Source organism: Scyliorhinus canicula, chromosome 1 (assembly GCF_902713615.1).
Source record: "Scyliorhinus canicula chromosome 1, sScyCan1.1, whole genome shotgun sequence".
In the NCBI taxonomy this organism is placed as follows: domain Eukaryota; kingdom Metazoa; phylum Chordata; class Chondrichthyes; order Carcharhiniformes; family Scyliorhinidae; genus Scyliorhinus; species Scyliorhinus canicula.
The window spans coordinates 67,434,054-67,456,157 of record NC_052146.1 but is presented as its reverse complement, the minus strand read 5'-3'; the positions used below and the strand labels follow the sequence as shown (position 1 = coordinate 67,456,157).

The 22,104-nt window shown below is 46.2% G+C and overlaps 1 protein-coding gene across 1 annotated transcript in view; it reads left to right on the top strand.

Moving 5' to 3' along the window:
- Positions 1 to 22,104, top strand: part of si:ch211-102c2.8 — a 114,904-nt gene that overhangs the window by 68,523 nt on the left and 24,277 nt on the right. The window contains exons 10-18 of the mRNA XM_038793481.1: positions 916 to 1,028; positions 2,756 to 2,852; positions 3,903 to 4,073; positions 4,555 to 4,674; positions 7,246 to 7,494; positions 11,108 to 11,197; positions 11,966 to 12,148; positions 16,940 to 17,071; positions 21,597 to 21,835. Coding sequence (XP_038649409.1) covers positions 916 to 1,028; positions 2,756 to 2,852; positions 3,903 to 4,073; positions 4,555 to 4,674; positions 7,246 to 7,494; positions 11,108 to 11,197; positions 11,966 to 12,148; positions 16,940 to 17,071; positions 21,597 to 21,835 — 1,394 coding nt within the window. The remainder of the gene's footprint in view (positions 1 to 915; positions 1,029 to 2,755; positions 2,853 to 3,902; positions 4,074 to 4,554; positions 4,675 to 7,245; positions 7,495 to 11,107; positions 11,198 to 11,965; positions 12,149 to 16,939; positions 17,072 to 21,596; positions 21,836 to 22,104) is intronic.

The window sequence follows — 22,104 nt, the reverse complement described above, 5'->3', positions numbered from 1 at the left end:
GCAAAGGGATTAGAGTTTAAAAATAGAGAGGCTTTGTTGCAATTGTACAGGGTGTTGGTGCGACCTCACTTGGAATACTCCGTACCGTTTTGGTCTGCTTGCCTAAAAAAGGATATACAGTAGTAACATTGGAGGCAGTCCAAAAGAAATACACCAGGCTAATTCCTGGGGTTATAGGGTTGTCCTATCAAGAGAGACTAAATAGACTGGATCTGTATTCCTTGGAGTTTAGAAGAGGGGTGACCTTATTCGAACAAATACGATCCTGAGGGTTTTTGGTGAGATATTTTCACCAGTCGGAGAGTCTCGAACAAGGGGACACAGCTACAAGATAAAGGGCCAGTCATTTAAAACTGAGGTGCATGGAAATTTATTTTTGCAGAGAGGTCTCTGGTATTCCCTGCCCTGGAGGGTGGTGGAGGCTGGATCATTAGAAGTATTTAAAGTGTAGTGCTCACCAATTAGTGTTCCCGAATATACATTATTCCAATTTTTGGACTGGGGAGGTGGTGGGGACTCCCCCTACTTTGGTAGAGGGAGGCCATGCTTTGGTATCCTCTGTTCCATCTCCCTAATGTTATCATTGATTAAAAAATAGAATGCCTTAAAAAAAAAATTTTAATAAAAAAAATAATAAAAAAATATAAAATAAAATAAAAATAAAAAAAAGAAGTATTTAAAGTGGAGGTGGATAAATATTTGATAGATTATGGAATGGAAGGCAATGGGGAAATGGTGCAGAAAAGGAGTTGAGGCCGGCATAAATCAGCCATATCTGATTTTGCTCAGCGTGCTCTGACAGGATGGAACAGTAAAGTGAATCGCAAGATAATTTGTACAAAACAGGAAAGGTATACCCATCACTGCAGGCCTTGTGAAATTAATGGTGGCCACTCCTTTCTCTTCTGTTCCCAGCATGTCAAGCATGATGTTCACTCCCTGAAGGAGATTACAGAGGAAAGTCAACAGGACACAATGGCCCTGGAATCCCGACAGAGAGAGGCACAGAATGAAGCCTACAAAGCCAGGTGCTGCAATATTCCATTATCCATCTAGAAGTCAACAAGTAAATGGTTAGAATGAATAATTATCTCAGTTTTACGACACCTTAATTCTTGCCTGACTCAGAAGGTTGTGGGTTCAAATCCACTTCAGAGACTTCAGGATAGAATCTAAGCTGATGTTCCAGTGGGTACTAAGGGACAGTCAAGAGATTTTGGGTGGAATTTTCTCAAAAGTTGGCAGACTGGCACTGGGTGTAAAACCGGTGAGGAACCCACCAGTGCCAGTGACTGAGCCCGCCCCGCCAGCAACTTAGGGCTCCCTGCATGTATTTTAAGCCAAGGGTTTTAATAACATTACTACACCAAAACATAAACTATAACATGTAACAATTTCCTGCATTCATCACAGAAGCCATCACATGCTTACCCAGCGCTGCTGTCTCTTCACTTTCCACTTCTGTATTATTACCTGTGGTGTACAGAATATAATCTGAAAGGCTGTTGTGAATACGAGCCTCCTTAGACTCGTGAACTTGAATGCAAGGGAGTAAAAGTCTCAAAAAAGACTTTCAGTTATATAGCACCTTTCACAACCACAGGATGGTAAATGGTACTTTACAGCCAGTGAAGTACTTTTGACTTGATGTCAGTGTGGTAATGTAGCAGAACCAAGTTGTGCACAGCAAGCGCCGATGATATAATGATGGGATAATCTATTTTTGGTGATGTCGACTGAGGGATAAGTTTTAACCTGGACCCAGTAGAGAACTCCCATGTTCAGAATAATGCCACAGATCTTTTTCATCTCCCTGAGAGGATAGATCGGTCCTCTGTTTAATATACCATCTGAAAGATTATGGGATTTTGCACTCATATTTTTGGAGAACAGGATCAGAGGTGGGTGTGGGATGTCCCATGGGCATCTCTAAACGCAGTTTATGCCGATGGGATTTCCTGTTTGATTCCACCTGCCCCATGCCAATGATATAATGGGATCTCCATTTGAATACATTTAACTGTAATTATCAGGCCCATATGCCTGATAGTGCCACATCCCTCTTCTCCCCCAAGTTAATTTGTCTATTCATGTCAGTATGGGGGGGAGGAGAAAGGGGAAATGTGAATCACGACAGGTCCTCTGGCCACGTCCCTGGCAAGCTGAACCCGCTAGAGGTGCGCAGGTGAGTACCCATGCTTGGGCATTGCCCCCGGCACGGCACCCTAGGAGGGGATGTTGCGTGGCTGGCGGTTCTGATGGGGGGGGTACTCTTTTTTAATTTTAGGTATCTGGACACCCTAGGTTGCTGGCGGGGCGGGCTCAGTCACTGGCACTGGTGGGTTCCTCACCAGTTTTACACCCAGTGCCAGTCTGCCAACTTTTGAGAAAATTCCACCCAAAATCTCTTGACTGTCCCTTAGTACCCACTGGAACATCAGCTTAGATTCTATCCTGAAGTCTCTGAAGTGGATTTGAACCCACGACTTTCTGAGTCAGGCAAGAATTCTGCCCAATGGAGCCTTTGCTGACAGCTGAAAGAGTGTAGCCGGTGGCTTATCCAATGGTGCAGTCTGTTGTGATGTGTCGATAGGCCTGCCTTAAGATTTCTATTTGCACTGGGCTGGAGGATAACACCTGAGAATTTGCGAAGGGGTGAGAGCTGATGATACTGGAGCTGCACAATGGCACAGAATGGCTTCTATACCGGGAATGTCCCACTGAGCTGCTCCCTCTTTCTCTTTCTATGCCTCAGTACAGAGCTGGTGGTGCCAGAGTTTAAGCGAGATGGCTATCTGCAGGAGCTGCGAGACTTTGAAGTAGAACTTGACCTGCTGGAGCACCGCAGCGCCGTGAGTACGAGCAGTGAACAGGGGAGGATACAGAAACAGGTGCATGACCCTCATGAAATGGCTGTGTTTCTTAAAGCCACACACTGATGCTTATTTCTATTTTAGTCAGTTAGTTGAGATGTACAACAAACTTGCAAATTCACCATTATCTTAGAATCCTAGAATTTCATGGCACTTAACAAGACTACTTGGCTCATTTCTCTGTACCTGTTTTCTAAAAGAACTGTGCATTTTTACCATTCCTCTGTTCTTTCCACAGTCCCTTTTGAGATTTTATCTTTCAAATAGCTATCCCCTTACCCTTTTGAAAGTTGTTATGGATTCTGCATCCGCCACTGTTTCTGGTGGGACTTTCATATCCTAACAACACTGTGTGAAAACCTTTCCTATTGCTGCTGATCATAATTGTGCCTTCAGGTGACGGACCACCTCCTCCTTCAGGTACCAAGTCCTAAGAGGGTATTGGCGACCATGAACTTCCATTGGATTGGTCCATGATTATGCTTGGCAAAGTACTGCAGTGGTTTGCTGTTGGCATCTGCAGTATGGATGACCAGGAAACTCTCCCTCTCTTACCGCCTGCCATTGGGCGTATTGTAAGGATTTAAAGGCTGATGATCAACCTGGGACTTGAACCTAGAGCTTCTGGCACAGAAGTATAGGGATGCTATCACTGCGCCACAAAATCTCCTTCTGGCCTTGACACCCTTTCTAAAGTTTGGCTTTCAAACCTGGATCCTAACTGTGACATAACCAATAATTTCTGCAGAATTAGTATTACCCCTTTGCTTTTATGTTTTATAGCCCTAACTATAAAACCAAGGATACATTTTTATTTGACCTCACACACACTTTATTATGGTATTTTCCCACTATCTGATTTTTCTCCAGACCAATTGAAGGCAGATAGATGATCTGCTCACAGGCCTCATTCCATTGCCCTGCCCTTTTCCACCTTGCTGCCACGACCCTTCCCTAGTTGTGCTCCCTCTACCAAAGATTGTGTAATTTTTCTCTTTGTGTGTCTCAACTCCATTTCCCCTCCCACAGATCGCAGCACTCAATAAGGAGCGTGATGACTTAAGGGCACATTTGCGGCAGCTGCAAAGCAGCCTGACCATCCTGGAGCATCAAGATTTGGACCAGGGGCTCAGGAGCATGAAGGAGGAGTTATTCACAGAGCAGCAGAGCACCAGAATCAGGATCGAACAACTGCAGCAGGTGAGGGAACTTTCTAGAGGAACAGGAAGAACTGGGGAGAAAAGTACACTAATGAGAGGCGTAGGGGAAGGCACATATGGGGGGGAGGGAGACACCAGCAGAACAAAGGAATGAATAAACTCAACAGCAGGGCTAAAGCATTAACACACCAGACAATCTACTTTGCACCTTCATTCTTCAAACTTTCAAATCTGAGCATGAAGAACCTAATGCAGCAACAGGGATCCTGTCTGGTGGTGGCTCTTTGGATTTCAGCTGATTCAGCACCCAATCCCTCAGCCAATTCTTGGATTGGTGCATGAAGAACCTTATTCTGCACCAGATTTGGATCTGCCTGATTTAATAGTGGAGACCGAGGAAGCCTGAGGTCGGAAACTCAGTGCTGACTGTTGTAGTCCTAACATGCATCACATTTCATCTGTTGATGACTTGCTGTTGAGGCCTTGCTCGCCTCTTCACCTTTTGTTTTTTTCATCTACAGCATTTGGAAGAGGCTGAGGTAAGATTGGAGCAGAAAACAGCCAAGATCACTCAATTACTGGAAAAAAACAATAATCTGGAGTCACAGGTCCGGGAACTGGAGAGGACTCTGAGAGTTGAGGTGAGCACAAACATTGTCAAAAATTATCTGCAAATTTAAATTAATGGCCAACATCCCACTTAGCATAAGAAAACCTTGCCCTGAAAGCAAAGTTTAAGAAGAACAAGGTACTGAAACAACCATCTGAAACAAAGGGCAGGATTTACCAACCTACCCGTTGCGTGTTTTCGTTGACAGAGGTTGTGTGTGTGTGGTCGTGTGTGTGTGTGGTCATGTGTGTGTGTGTGTGTGGGGTCATGTGTATGTGTGTTCGTGTGTGTGTGGTCGTGTGTGTGTGTGGTCGTGTGTGTGTGTGTGTGGTCGTGTATGTGTGTGTGTGGGGTCATGTGTATGTGTGGTCGTGTATGTGTGTGTGTGTGTGTGGTCGTGTGTGTGTGTGTGGTCGTGTGTGTGTGTGGTCGTGTGTGTGTGTGTGGGGTCGTGTGTATGTGTGGTCGTGTATGTGTGTGGTCGTGTGTGTGTGTGTGTGTGGGGTCATGTGTATGTGTGGTCGTGTGTGTGTGTGGGGTTCATGTGTATGTGTGGTCGTGTGTGTGTGTGGTCGTGTGTGTGTGTCTATGTGTGTGTGGGGTCATGTGTATGTGTGGTCGTGTGTGTGTGTGGTCGTGTGTGTGTGTGTGTGCGTGTGTGTGTGTGTGTGTGTGTGTGGGGTCATGTGTATGTGTGGTCGTGTGTGTGTGTGTGGTCGTGTGTGTGTGTGTGGTCGTGTGTGTGGTCGGGTATGTGTGGTCGTGGTCGGTTGTAGGACTAGGATGAGCAGGTTCTTCCCTGGGGTTGAGGTTAAGTGTGAGCGTTGTTCCCGTGGGCCGGCTAACCATTCACATGTGCTCTGGTCCTGTCTCATGTTGATAGACCTCTGGGCTTCTTTCTTCAACACCATGTTGGAGAAACTGAGTGTAGATTTGGATCCGTGTCCGCTGGTGGCCATATTTGGGGTGTCAGGTTCACCGATGATAGAGTCTGGGATGAAGGCGGATGTCCTCGCCTTTGCCTCGTTGATTGGCCAGAATAGGTGGAGGCCTCTCACTCCGCCTAGAGCCTCTGCCTAGCATGGTGACGTAATGGGCGGGATTCTCTGACCCCCGGCCGGTCGGAGAATCGCTGGGGGGGGGGGGGGGGGGGGGGGGGCTGCCGAATTCTCCGGCACCGGAGATTTGGCGGGGGCGGGAATCGTGCCGCACCAGTCGGCAGCCGCTCGCAGCGGCCCCCCGGCGATTCTTTGACCCGCGATGGCCCGAGGTCCCGCTGGTTCTTTTCCAGTCCACCCAGCGTAATTTAGACTAGGTCCCTTACTGGTGGGACCTGGCGGCGTGGGCGGGCTCCGGGGTCCTGGGGGGGGGCCGCGGTGTGATCTGGCCCCGGGGGGTGCCCCCACGTAGGCCTAGCCCACGATCGGGGCCCACCGATCCGTGGGCAGGCCTGTGCCATGGGGGCACTCTTTTCCAATGCGTCGGCCGTGTCAGCCTCCGCGATGGCCAACGTGTAGGTGAAACCCCCCCGCGCATGCGCGGGGATGACATCAGCAGGCGCTGACGCTCCCGCACATGCGCGGACTCGCGCCGGCCGGCGGAGTCCCTTCAGCCCCGGCTGGGATGGCGCCAAAGGCCTTCCATGCCAGCCGGTGGGGCGCAAACCACTCCCGCGCCGGCCTAGCCCCTAAAGGTGCAAAGGATTCCGCACCTTTGGGGCGGGCCGACGCCGGAGTGGTTCACGCCACTCCGTCCCGCCGGGACCCCCCGCCCCGCCGGGTACGAGTGAATCCGCCCAATGTCACTCCAGCATTTGGAGAAGGTCAAATTCACCATCAAAGGCAACCATTTATTTCCTTTTTTAAGGAGTTAGTCACCATTCACTGTTAGGGGGAGTTTAGGTTAGAAACATTGAAAATATGTGTAGGAGTAGGGCATTCGGCCCTTTGAGCCTGCACCACCAATATGATCATGGCTGCTCTTTCCGTATCCCTCTCCCTATTCCTCTCCATGCCCCTTGATCCCTTTAGCCGCAAGAGCCACATCCAGCTCCCTCTTGAATATATCCAATGAACTGGCCCAACAGCTTTCTGTGGCAGAGGTTAGTTTTGGGGTTTAAGTTAATTTGGTGTTGTGTGTGATTTTGCTTTTTTTTAGAAACTTCTCTTCTATTGTATTTTTCTGTTTGATTGTTTTGGGTTGTTCTGATTATTATGGAAAATTTCTTAATAAACATTTTTGTTCAAAAGCTTGCATAAGGAGAATTTGAGGCAGGCATCGAGAAGAACGTTTTCCCCACAAAGAATGATTAACTTTCAGAATGAGATTCCAGGTTGGGTAATGGGGTTGAAACCATTTTCAGAGATACTTGTATGACCTCTGATGGATTAAATGGCCTCCAAGATCTGAATTTTCCTTGTGATGGGGAGCACAGCCTCTTGTTCCATTAATCATTAGCAAAGAGATTTGGGCCTTTCTATATCGGGCGTCTCTCGAGCAAGACATTGCTTGGGCTTGCAGGTCATAGCAAAGAGATCCTGGCTATTACTGCCCTGAATCCAGTCTTTCCAGCCCACTCTCACCTTGTCTTCAATTCTGACAGGGAGCTGACTCAAACACCAACAATTCAATTCGTGTTCATGAGCTCTTGTCGCAGCTGACAGAACGTGACCTGAAGGTCAGCGCCCTGGAGAAAATCCTGTCGGAGAAGGAGCTAGAGCAGCTGAGGCTGAGGGAGAGCATGGTGGTGTTGAGGGCAGAGAAAGAGGCTCAGCTCTCCTCTATGGAAACACAGAGGAAGGAGCATGAACAACAGCTCACTTCAAACACTGCGGAAAGAAAGTGGGAGCAGGTAATGGCACTGCATTAATGATTCTGGCGGAAACTGTCTGCTCAGTGTGCATGTAAATGTGTCATCATGATGGTGCAGATGATGTAGCATGTGATCCCCTGCTTGTGTGTGGTTTAATGCTATCTGAGCCTACCACCATCTGTTTTACCCAGACATCGACTGATTGATCTCTCAACACCAAAATGTTTGGTATGAAATTATTGACGTCCCTACATGATTGGTTTTGATGGACTTACAATTTACCCATTAATCCAACTTGTTCAGGCATTTGTCCTGTCAAATATCCAATTTATCTAAGAGGACTCATTGTTAATCTGAGAGCACAGAAGGAGGCCATTCAGCCCGGCTTTTCTTTGTTGGCTCTTTGAAAGTTATGCAATTGGTCACATTTCCCCGCTCTTTCTCTTTAGCTGTGCAAATCCTTCCACTGCAAGTATCCGTCTAATTGTCTTTTTGAAGTTATTATTGAATCTGCTTCCACTAATGTGATGAATGGTATCAGTAGCTGCTGTAACTGTACCTTACCTTTAATACATTGGCCCTTTGAGACCAGGCTTGGAACCCTGGGGGACTCCGCCTCTGGCTCCGCCCCCAGGAAACGGTATATAAGATCAGGCTCACTCGGCAGCATGTGGTGAGCACACTTCTCGGCTGCTGTTCAGTTCTCTGATGATTAAAGCCTTTGAATTACCTATCTTCTCTCCTGTGTCGTAATTGAGGGTATCTCAATTTAATCATCAGAGAACTGAACAGCTGCCGAGAAGTGTGCTACAGATCACTGTAACTTTTTAAATGAAGCACTTCTCCCTCTGATTCTTTTGGCAATTATCTGAAATCTCTATGTTCTGGTTACTCATCTAGCCAGTGGAACGTAGTTTCTTTCTAGTTATTCCAATCGAAATCCTGACAACATTTTATTACAATCCTGGACTAGACCCCGACAGTGGCTAAGGTACTGGACAGAAACCCCAATATTTATTTTAATTTTGTTAGACTGTGAGGAAAGGATACTTTGCTCCAGGAATGATTACACACAAAATAGGAACATGGCATATTAAAACAAACTTTATTGCTAGCACAGTCTTAAAATATCTTTGACACCACAGCAGAAAATTAGCTTACAATTAGCCCTAAAACAATGTTAATCAATACAGTGACACAATAACCCATACCTACTGTCTTTATTCCCCCTCAAACAACAAAACCATCTCAGCTCTCAATCCACTTCCAAATACAATTAGCAGATTCGGGCATTCTTGGCAAAGATGTTCTTTGAGACCTGAAACCTGTCAGAACCATGCATAAACTCTGGCTGTATTTCTTCAGAAGCTGCTTCACAGCACACCTTCCAACACATAATTCTGAACTGCTTGGAAAGAAACTGCTAATCTGTCTACAAACATATCTTTAACTTAACTGCAGTGAAAGCAGATACTGGACTTCAGCTGACATTCCAATCTAAAAGTCAACTAAACTGCTTTTCTGCAAAATGCTTGGTGCCTTAGCTCCTCCCATTAATTACATCATCTTACCAAGCTAGAATGCAATGGACGGGATTCTCTGACCCTGAGGCTAAGTGTTGACGCCGTCGTAAACGCCGTCACATTTCTCGATGGCTTCAACATGGCCTCAGAAGCAGCGATTCTGACCCCTGCAGGCGGCCAGCATGGCACTGGAGTGACCGACGCCGCTCCAGCTGCTGATCCCCGGTGTCAGATGGGCGCCGCGGGTCTGCGTATGCGTAGTGAGACCGGTACCAATGCGTGCATGCACAGTGGCTCCCTTCTCTGCGCCAGCCCCGACACAACATGGTGTAGGGCTACAGGGGCCGGCGCAAAACAAAAGAGGCTGAGAGGCCAGCCTGCTGATCGGTGGGCCCCGATCGCGGGCCAGGCCACAGGGGAGACCCCCCCTGGAGTCGGACCTCTCTCTCACCCCACCAGGACACCCCCAGATGGATCCACCGGGTAAGAGCAGGTGTGAACGGCGCCGGCGGGACTCGGCTTTTTGTGCATGGCCGCTCGGACCATCCTGGGCGGAGAATCGGTGGGGGGGCTGCATAAAGCGGCCCCCGACCAGTGCCGCGCCGACCACGCTAGCAGTCCGGCATCGGGGTGGTGTGGCGTAATTCGCGCCCGTCCCGCCGATTCTCCGGCCCGGCCCCTGGGTGAGAGAATCCTGCCCAATGTATCTAATTAACTCCACAGGGTTAATCCAAGCAAAACTCCATTAACCCAAGATGCTATGACGCCTTAATTGCGCCTCTGGCTCCCAAAACCTTACAAATATATCTGAAAATTCTATGTAGATCACAATGGGCAATTACACATTATATTATGGAGCCAGAAATGCCAATGTGTCTTACCTCTGTGTCAGAAAGAAAGTCATGGGTTCAAAATCCATTACAGAGTTAAGCACATAAGATCGTTAGATTGGCACTGCAATGCAGTACTGAGGGAGTGCTGTATTGTGAGAAGTGGCATTCTTCAGATGAGGTTCTGCAAATATGCTGGTGGTTTAGCTGGATATTGAAGAGCCCATGAAGATGAGTTGGACTACTTCCCGGCCGACATCACTGTCATAATATGCACCCATGCACATCATTAGGTAAAAACAGGCAGTGATAGACACCCAGGTTAGCCAATCAACATACAGGTCAGAACACAACCAATCACCAGACAGAACACCAGAGGGGGGCTTCCAACTATAAAACACACGAGGCATCAGCACTCTGCCTCTTTCCACTGGTGACAACTGTAGTGACAGTCAGGGTGTATATATCAGTCAGCACCTTCTACACGTGGATCAGAGCTAGCCTGGTCGAGTAATTTATAGTTAGTACACTTAGAGTAGTAGAGTGTCAACCCACAGCCAACTGTGCGCATTGTTACAGAAGTTCAATAAATCGTATTGAACCAACGCCTAGGTTTGGTGTATGCTTTACCGTTCATCTGCATCCTGTTGCAGTCCGTGTTACCCCAGGGTGAATAACACAACAATCACTTTCACAAAAATTTATTTTAAGTGGTCATTCCTTTCCTTGATGTTTATGGGGCATTTTTGTGCAAAATTACAGCCATATTTCACCATCAGAATAAAAGTGACTGCAGTTAAAATTAATTTGTTATAAGTGAAACACTTTGGGATGTTTCTGAGAGCCATACAAGGTATAATATAAGTCCGTTTCTCCTTTCTTTCTCAAAGACTCCTAATTGAACCACGAAGTCTATGTCAAAGCCCTGCTCAGCTGAAGCCTTTGTGAAAGTCCAGAGTTCCTGAATTTAGAATATCCCCTCACTTTCGTTCAGTATTCACGCCCAATGATTTTCAGTAACAATCTTCTCGGGGATCAGGGCTGCTGAAGTCCAGACATTAGTTACTTGTTGGATATTTCTTAATTTTCCCCATGTAAATTTAGAAGCAACAGTAGGGTTTGCTGCCTGTGACTTAGAAATTTGATTGATTGATTTATTGTCACATGTACTGAAGTTCAGTGAAAAGTATTTTTCTGCGGCCAAGGGAACGTACGCAGTATGTTAATAATTAAGCCAGTGAGTGGAGGAATATTTAAAGTATTTTTTGTTGATGTTTACTCTGTCTTATTCTGGCCAAGGATGAAGAAGCCCTGACCCTACAAGAACAGGTCTGGGCTCAGGAGGAGTCGATGCAGAGTGAGGAGCTGAAGCAGGAAGCAAAAGAGTTGGTGAGGCACATTTTTATTGGACAAATAGTTTCGCACAGAGATGATTAATATTGCATGACAAAGTGATCACAAGTTATATGAAGTGAATGATGGTTGACCTGAGTTTTCAGAAGAGTAATTCTTCATCTTCATTACCTGGGTGGAATGTAGAGAGGGAAACTTAGTGGAGAGGTTGCATATCCATAACCAAATCCAACAGTATCATGTGTACCATCCTCCCTACGTAATATTTAATGTCCAGGTGTAGATTTGTCCCAATGTTTGTGTAGATTTTGGTGGTTTATTTAGTTTGACATTCCCAGTCCCAAAGGTGCCAGTAGTGCTGCTATTCCATAAAGATGCGTGTTGCTTCACACCCACCCATGTGACCATTAGGAAAGCAGGTTACCACCACCTTTTCAAGGGCAATTAGGGATGGGCAAAAAATGCTGGTTTGGCCAGCAACACCTACATCTCAAGAATTAAAATAATATTCTTCTCATGGATACTGAACACTGACTTTTCTTTTTAACAGCTTGGCTATTTTCATATGAGGAGCTTCACTATTGAATCTGATCTTATCCCTACTCGACTGGTAATTTTCCCCTCTGTGACATAGCGCGCCAGCTGCCACCTAACTTAACAATTTCTTCACGTTTCTGTGAAAATGTCAAACCTGAGACTTCACAGCAATGAGTGGGAATGTGCCCTGGGAGGTGTAAATTAGTGTGAAGAATTGGCTCGTTTATATGGTTTCACATATCTATCCATGTGAGTGTGCATCTTCAGGTTCAAAATGCTCTGGTCCAGGATGACAGGAAGTGGGAAGCTGGTTGGAAGGAACAACTCCAACAACAATGTTTGTCTCTGGAAGAGGAGAATGGGAAAGCCCTCAAACAGGCCAACGAGGATCTGGAGAAAGAGCGGCGGAACTCACTAGCTTTACAACATAAATTAGTTGAGTTGCAGAAGGTAATTGGCCGAACAACTTGGCAACCATGCCAATGAGTATCTACTCCATGTCATTTTAAAAACACAGTGTGAAGTATGTGAATATGGTAAGGTGCAGTGCCATTGTTTATACCTCTAAAAATAGGTAAGTTCAAACAAAATTCATAAAATGTGACTCTCTTTCTTGGGAGAAGGCTACACTCACTGAAGGAAGCAGAACGTTTTTCCTTCAGTTTTCTTTCCTGACCAACTACTCCTCCTCTGGGGTAGTGCGATTTTTATGAGCATGGAACCCTCAAATTTTTGGTACAGTGCGGTTAGAGACCAAAAACGTTTTGATTAAAGTAAACAAGATTTGCAATTCAAGACACCCGCTTAAGAGAATAAAGCCACAAGATTTAATGGATGTTGAACAAGTAAAAATACATTTTATTATCCAAGATCACAAAAGTAAAACAATTCACAATATCTATCCAGGGTAAATATGAGGTACGTGTGAATTGACAGGTTGAACACACCAGACTACACAAGTAGCAAATTCAACGGAGACAGATCCCACGGATTTCTCCGCCCAGACATCAGTACACAGTGCGAGTCAACCAATGTCATTGGAACTCTGTCATTCTCACAAGGGATTCTAGTCTTCTTCAAAGATCTTACCTTGGACCTTTCTCCGAAGATCAATCCAACGTGGACTGCTTCAATGTCCACACCTCCCAAGATTTCAATCCTATCACCCGAGACTCCATTCTCCTGAATTTCTGGGTCTGCATTCTTAACCTCTACTAGCACAATTTCAGCTTTATAATAGCTGATTAGCTTCACTGAGCAGGTACTGTCCCTGAATTATCAGCTCCTCAGCTGCACCCAAATGGCTCCCAGGGTGGCTTCTGAGCCCGAGCTGCACAGAGCTATCAGGCAGTTCCTGAGACTTCTCCTGAGTACCAACTACACAGAGTTTGCTAACCAGCACCATTTCAGTGTTGCCGAACACTCACTCTCACAGAAAACACACAGATAAATTAAAAAGCTAGCACCTTATTAAGGTCCAGCCAATTCCCTAATGACATAGCCTCCTTCGGCTCTCTGAGTGTTTTTAAAATAAATTCTAGCTCTAGTTTCCAAAACAAAACAACTCTCTGGGCTACATTTGCTTTGCAAGCAGTGTGGATACTTCAACTCAAATCCTACAGCTAGGTAAGCCCACCTGATATTTTATCACCTTATCTTTCTAGCTGTTAACCATTTAAGCCAGGGAGATGGGAACCAGTGGCAGGATTCAATGGCAGGAACCTATGGTAGGATTCAGAGCAGATGCTATCAAGAATAACAGAAAAAGACAGAAAGGAGAATAAGTAAAGTGATAGGCAGAGAAATCAAGGGCCTGCATCAGATAATGACACTGTAAAAAATAGGAGGAATGGGACAAGGTTAAAGGACTAGCCTTAAGGTTTTGTACCTGGTTGCGAGGAGCATTCAAAATAAAATGGATGAATAGTTGTCAGGGGATATGATATAGTTGGGATTATGGAGACATGGCTTCAAGGTAACTAAGGATGGGAACTAAACATTGAGGGCTGTACAGTGTTTAGGCAGAACAGACAGAAAGGAAAAGGTGGTGGAGTTACACTGTTGATTAAAGAAGATTTTGGGGCGGCATGGTAGCACAGTTGTTAGTACTGTTGCTTCACAGCGCCAGGGACCCGGGTTCGATTCCTGGCTTGGGTTACTGCCTGTGTGAAGTCTGCACATTCTCCCCGTGTCTACGTGGGTTTCCTCCGGGTGCTCCGGTTTCTTCCCACAAGTCCCGAAAGACGTGCTTGTTACACGAATTGGACATTCTGAATTCTCCCTCAGTGTACCCGAACAGGTGCCAGAGTGTGGCAACTAGGGGATTTTCACAGTAACTTCATTGCAGTGTTAATATAAGCCTACTTGTGACACTGATAAAGATTACTATTATTGATACAATATTGAGGAAAGATATTAGTACAGATGATGTCGAATCTGTCTGGGTCAAGTTAAGGAACATCAAGGGGCAAAAAAACATTTGTGGGGGTGGTATAGATCCACCAAACTAATGTTGGGAATAGCATTAGACAAGAAATCAGAGATTCATGTGATAAAGGAACGTCTGTGATTATGGGTGACTTTAATCTGCATATAGATTGGGTGACTCAAATTCGTCACCGTACAATAGAGGAGGAATTTCTACAGTGTGGACAGGATGGTTTTCTGGACCAGTATGTTGAGGAACCACAAGGGAACAGGCCATCTTGGATTAGGTGTTGTGCAATGAGAAAGGATTGGTTGGCAATGTAGTTGTGAGAGAACAATTGGATGAATTATCATAATATGGTAGAATTCTTTATCATGGTGAATAGTGAGGTAATTGATTCTGAGACCAGGGTCCTGAACCTCAATAAAGGTAACTATGATGGTATGAGGCATGAGCTGGCTATGAAGGACTGGGAAACATTACTGAAAGGAAGGACAGCGGACAGGTAATGGCAAGCATTCGAGGAATGAATAGGTGAACTTCAAATTTGTTTATTCCTATTTGGCGCAAGAGTAGAAAGGAAACTGTGGCCAAACCACGGCTTACAAGGAAAATTAGAGATTGTATTAGATTCAAAGAAGAGGCATACAAATTAGCAAGAAAAAGCAATAGATCTGAGGATTGAGAACAGTTTAAAATTCAGCAAAGGCAGACCAAGGGATTGATTAAGAAGGGAAAAATACAATTTGAAAGTAAACTAGTGGGGAACATTAAAACTGACTGTAAAAGATTCTATAGGTATGTAAAGAGAAAAAGATTGATTACAAACTAATGTAGGTTCGTGTGGAGTGTGCACATTCTCCCCGTGTCTGCGTGGGTTTCACCCTGACAACCCAAAGATGTGCAGGGTAGGTGGATTGGCCACGCTAAATTGCCCCTTAATTGGAAAAAAAGAATTACTACTTTAAAAAAATTTTTAAACTAATGTAGGCCCCTTACAATCAGAAACAGGGGAATTCATACAATGGGAACAAAGAAATTGTTGAGGAACTAAATGATTGATTGATTTAAGAGATGATTAGCTGCAAAGAAAACAAGCTGAACAGACTTACCTTGAATTTGAAAGGGTTAAGCAAAGTCATTTTGATAGGTGGGTAAGGGCCTTGAAAATAGGAAAACCTATGAAGCCCTTAGAGAGATCATTCTGTTGGAGGAATTTTAATATTTGTTGCCTACCATCATTAGAACTCAAGTTGAGGAGCAGAAAATTAGACCTGTCAGACAAGCAGCAGAGCTTGGGGGCAATTATGAGCTGGTTCACTGATCAAAACCCTTCTTTAGATCCAATTTTAAATCGGAGAAAGCTAGAAATTGGGAAAGTGCAAGAGAGGGAGTGGTCAGCCATAAAAAAATGTCCCTAAATGCTTCACAGGAGCATTATAAAACAAAGTACGACATTGGGTCACATATATTAGGTCAGCTGACCAAAAACTTGGTCAAAGTGGTAGGTTTTGAAGGAGTATCTTAAAGGAGGAAAGAGAGGCAAAGAGTTGTGGGGAGGGTAATCCAGAGCTTGGGTCCAAGGCAAATTAAGACCGAATGGTGCAGCGATTAACATCGCTGTTAGAACATACAGTGCAGAAGGAGGCCATTCGGCCCATCGAGTCTGCACCGACCCACTTAAGCCTTCACTTCCACCCTATCCCCGTAACCCAATAACCCTTCCTAACCTTTTTGGTCACTAAGGGCAATTTATCATGGCCAATCCACCTAACCTGAATGATTGGACTGTGGGAGGAAACCGGAGCACCCAGAGGAAATCCACGCAGACACGGGGAGAACGTGCAGACTCCGCACAGACGTTGACCCAGTGGGGAATCTAACCTGGGACCCTGGCGCTGTGAAGCCACAGTGCAATCCAGTTGGGCTACCGTGCTGCCCCAAAATAAGGATGTCAGGAGTGGGATTTGAACCCACGACCCTAGAAAGGGACCAGAAATCATCAAGTCCTCAATGTCTACTTAAAATCGGGGATAGATTGTACGGCTGGTGCAAAGACTAACTTGGAAAAAGCCAGTTATGAGGATGGGTCTAGGGGAGTTATACTGGAAAACAAATATTGCCAGATCAAAGCACAGTGAGCGATATGTGAAGAAGAGATAGAACATAGAACAGTACAGCACAGAACAGGCCCTTCGGCCCTCAATGTTGTGCCGAGCCATGATCACCCTACTCAAACCCACGTATCCACACTATACCCATAACCCAACAACCCCCCCTCTTAACCTTACTTTTATTAGGACACTACGGGCAATTTAGCATGGCCAATCCACCTAACCCGCACATCTTTGGACTGTGGGAGGAAACCGGAGCACCCGGGGGAAACCCACACACACAGGGGGAGGACGTGCAGACTCCACACAGACAGTGACCCAGCCGGGAATCGAACCTGGGACCCTGGAGCTGTGAAGCATTTATGCTAACCACCATGCTACCCTGCTGCCTCAATCAAGTTCAAAATTAAAATGCGTTACTAAAAATTATGAACCATCCAGCCAAGGATAAATATAGAGTTGAGCCAGTATCGAACCACTGCAAACTCAATATATGTACTGTGCAGTGCAATGGGTTTGGCGCTAGTCATTAACGTAGACACGTGAATATCCGTTTGAGAATAAATAAATTGGGGATGAGGCAGAATAGTAAAATGGGTAAAACAAGTGGAGTTTTGGTTTTCTAATGTTCTATGCTTAACCTAAACGATATGTTCTATACTCTGTTCCTATAATGACACCCTGCTCTGTTGGTGGCAGAGAATCCAGGAGCTGTTGTTCCAGAACCACTCCCTCCAACGAGAAATGGATCAGACCATGAACAACCTGAGGACTGAGATGACCGAAGAGAAACAAAAGGAGATGCAGCAGCTCAGGGAAGAGATGCAGCTGGTATGAAATAGGGGTAGCACAGTTGTTAGCACTGCTGCTTCACAGAGCCAGGGACCCGGGTTCAATTCCGGTCTTGGATGACTGTCTGTGTGGAGTTTGCACATTCTCATTGAAGCCTACTCGAAGGCCTCCTTCTGCACACTAGACTTTTAAAAACTATATTTTTATTTGTTTTTTAACATTTTAACATTTTATACATAGAGCAAGACAACTTGCTCTATGTAGAGCCCCGCCATTCAACCAACCAACACCTCAAAAAACTCAAAGAATATTCCCCCAACACCTCCCTAACCCCCCAAACCTTTTCCAAATACAAAAACTCCATATGGTCCCTCAGCCATAGCGATACACTGAGCGGAGAGGCTGACCTCCACCCCAACAGGACCCTCCTGTGAGCAATCAGCGAGGTGAAGGCTAAAATGTCTGCTCCCGCTTCCTTCTGCAGCTCCGGCATGTCTGACACCCCAAATATGCCTCCCAGGGGACTGGGCTGCAAATCCAAGTGCAAGATTGCCAACATGGTGCTGAAAGACGACCACCAAAATTTCTCCAACTTCGGGCAGGACCAGAACATATGTACTTAGTTGGCCAGACCTCTCCCCAATGCTCGCAAGTGCCCACCACCCCCTCAAACAACCAGATCATCTCTTACTTCATCAGGTACGCCCTGTGCACCACCTTTAACTATATCAACCCCAACCTCGCACACGAGGTTGAGGCATTCATCCTCCACACCACAACCCTTCCTCCAATGGCACCCGCAGCTCCTCCTCCCAGTTGCCCTTAACACCCTCGAACCATATCCTTCTCCAAAATCCTTCCATAAATTGCTGAGGTGAACCCCCACTCCCCTTCCAACCCCATCACTGACAACAACCCCTCCAAGAAGGAGGGAGATGCCACCGGAAAAGTCAGGAAAACCTTCCTTGCAAAGTCCCGCACCAGCATATAACTAAAGGCCTTCCCTCATGGAATTCAAACCTCTCCGTAAAGTGCTCCAAACTTTCAAACCGCCTTCCAAAAATAAGTCCTTCATTTTCACCACCCCGAAACTTAGCATACGGTATCGCCGGCTCAAACACATGATTCTCTCGAACCGGCATCAGTTTGAAATGCTGCCAAAATTGCCTCCATATTTTCAGCATGGCTATCACCACTGGACCGCCCGAGTATTTCCCTGGGGCAAACGGAAGCGCGCCATTGTTACGCCCGCAGCCCCAACCCCCTTCAAGAGCCTGCCTCCATATTTACCCGCATCGCCTCCGACTCCCTACCCCAGCCCCACACCTTCTCGGCATTCGCCACCGAATAGATTCGGAGGAGCCAAACACACCGACTGTCGCCCTCTCTGAAGCACTGGCTTCCGAATTCTCATCACCTTACCCGTCCATACAAATGACAAAATCAACCATTCCACCCCCAAAAGAAATACCTTTGTCAAAAAAGCACTGGAATAAAAATAAAAACCGACCAGCATGGTAGCACAGTGATTAGCACTGTTGCTTCACAGTACCAGGGTCCTGGATTCAATTCCCGGCTTGGGTCACTGTCTGTGCGGTGTCTGCACGTTCTCCCCGTGTCTTCATGGGTTTCCTCCGGGTGTTGCGGTTTCCTCCCACAAGTCCCGAAAGAGGTGCTTGTTAGGTGAATTTGACATTCTGAATTCTCCCACTGTGTACCCGAACAGGTGCTGGAGTGTGGCGACTAGGGGATTTTCACAGTAACTTCATTGCAGTGATAATGTAAGCCTATTTGTGACACTAATAAAGATTATTATTATATTTTCTGCCTCCAGCTGGCCTGCCAATGATAGGGGGAGGATATCCCACCTAAACCAATCTGGCTTAACCCTACCCACCCCAGGCTGGTAAAATTTAATTAGCTGGGCCCAGACCCAGGCCACCTGCACCCCCAGATACCTGATGTGATGGTAGCCACACGAAACGGCAATCCTCCCAATCCAGCTCCAGCCCCCAAAGAGGAACCAATAAGCATTTGCTCTTCTCCAAATTAAATTTATATCCCAAAAAAGCCCCAAATCGCCTGAGCAGCCCCATTATGTCCCACACCGTGTGACCCGGGTTAGAAATATACAACAACGGTTGCCAGCATACAGGGACTCCTTATGCTCCCCCCACTCCCATCTCATTGTACCCCTCCACTTATCCGCGTTCCTCAGCGCAATGACCAAGGACTCTATCACCAACGCAAATAAAAGGGGCTACACGGGACACCACTGTCCTGTTCCCCTATGCAGCTGAAAATATCCTCAGTTCACCTCATTTTTACAAATATTCTCTTTCGGTTCCTTATATAACAATTTGATCCGTGCCACAAACTTAGGCCCTAATCCCAAACTGCTCCAACATGCAAACAAATAACTCCACTCTACTCGATCAAACACCTTCTCCGCATTCAGCGCCACTACCACCTCCAACTCCCTTCCCTTCTGATGGGGAGAGCACCACATTTAACAAGCGCCGCACACTCGAGGACAACTGCCTACCCTTTAAAAACCCTGTTTGATCCTCCCCAGTCACCTTTGGAAAGCACCGCCAATGCTTTGCTAGCGAGATGGCCCCCGCCAGAGCCCCCTCCCCCCACATACCTAGTACAAAAAACAGACTAAAACCCCTCACACCCAGCACTTCTAAACCAGCCAAACACGCTAAACCCCAAACAAAAAGGGAAAGAACGCTCCCCCAACACATTATTCCACCGTATCCAAACCATCCGCTCCCAACCACAACATAAGAAAACAAAGTCCAAACTCCATTCAATCCCAATCCTTCAACCCTCACAATGCCTTTGCCTCCTCCGCCGTCTCAAAGAGAATCATAGAATCCATACAGTGCAGAAGGACACCTAACCTGCACATCTTTGGGCTGTGGAAGGAAACCAGGGCACCCGGAGGAAACCCACATAGACACGGGGAGAAAGTGCAAACTCCACACAGTCACCTGAGGCTGGAATTGAACCTGGGATCCCGGAACTGTGAGGCAACAATGCTAACCACTGTGCCACCAATGCATGGCTCTCAACTTCATTTGGTAGGCCATCCCAAACCGCACTTACTCTCATCGAGTGCCACTTTCGCCCTGTTAAAGGCCGCCCGTCACCTTGCCAGCTCCACCATGATGTCTTGGTATATGCGAATATCACTGTCTTCCCACCTCACCTCCCGATTATGCTTGGCCCATCTCAAGACCTTCACCTCCACCTGATAGCGATGAAAGCAGACTATCACAACTCTTGGAGGATCATTCATTCGCCTTTGGCTTCGGCTGGAGTGACTGATGAACCCTATCCAACTCAAAGAGGGAGGTATTCTCCTCCTCCCCCAATGACTTGGCAAACATCTCCAAAACGCACTCTGTCAGCCTCCAGCCCGCCAACCCCTCAGGCATTACCATGATCCGAAGATTCTGCTGCCGTGACCTGATCTCCAGGTCCTCCACGTGGCTTATTATTACTTCCCTCCATCTTCCACAGCTCCTCTCCCATTGAGGCGAGCTGGCAGCTGTGCCGTGACAATGCCTCCTCCACCAGCTTCAGCACCACTCTCTGCTCCCACATCGCCGTTGAAGTCTTTTCCAAGAGTCTCCTTTTTCGGGGCCAATGTATTGTACATTAACTGTTTGAGCATTCCCATCATCTCCTTTCCGTAATGCTCAAAATGCTTGGCAAGGCGGCGCTCAAATTCCACTGCCATCACCTCGGCCAGCATGTCCGCCGTAATGGGAGTAGCCCCACCTGGCAAGCTTATGCCTGCCATCATTCCTCCCACTACACTTTGCACAGAACACGAGCTCTCAGACGGACTAGCGCTCGTTCCTTTTTTGTCCCGTATTCTTCCGTTGGGCTTGCGACATCCTCTGATTACCACAATTCTACTGGAGACCGTTCAGATAAAATCTCCCCCAAAAAATAGGTGAAAAGGACCAAAAACCAAAAGCTCTAGCGGGAGCCACCCAAAGTGCGACCTCCACCTACATATCGCCACCAGAAGTCTGATCGCACTGTAGGAATTCAATGATTCTATGAAACAGAGATTCTCCACTTTAGGAAGAATGGATTAAATTACTCCATCATTTGATCGCTAGTAAAGTTGAGTCTGATTCATGGTAATATTGGTATGATGCTTCGCAATATTGACTCAGATATCTCATATTGGTGGTTCTGATCCCTAGTAATGTTAGGTCTGACCCATAGTAATGGCTATTCAGATCCCAAAAATTATGGGGTCTAACCCCCAGTAATGTCGGAGCTAATCCTCATTAGATATAGTTTTCATTATTCTCCCACAGGTTTTAAATGTGAAGAGGTCGTTCAGCCCCTCGAGTCAGCTCCGTCATTCAGTTAGATCATAACTAATCGACACTTTAACCTGCCTTGATACACTTACCTAATACTATTAACTCTATACACCTAAAATACACATTGCAAACACATTTTTTGAAATTGTTTTCATTTTCATATCTTCTTTGGGATTTTTTCTGAGCTTTTCCTCCTGTTGTGAGTCTAGGAGAAAAAACATGATATTGAAAGGCTGACTTCAAAGATGGTCCAGATGGAGGAAGAGCTGCAGGATGAGAAGAATGAAACCTCCCTCAAAGAGAGAGAAGCCAGAATGCAGGTAGAGCGGGCAGAAAGGTCCTTCGTATCCGAGATCAAGATGGAGTGTGAACGTATTCAAGTGTTAATACAAAGCACACAAGTGCGAGCCTTGGGGAGAACTATAAGCCTACCAAACAGCGACCTGGGGTAAGTTACGAACATGCTCCCATATTTGTCTCGTCCCTGGGATAGATCCTTGTGAAGATAGCAGCGTTAGACATGGAGAGTAAGGGGAAATGTTTAATCCACTCTGCTCAGAAGTGACTGCTTGGTAACCTAACTATAAAAGGGGGCAAGAAAACTATTTATTCAATTATAGTTCACAATTACACTGTCCTTGTGACAATTCCGATGACTGTATCCCTGGACTGATCAGTTTTGCCAATTCTTTTCATATCCTAGACTATAACATCAAA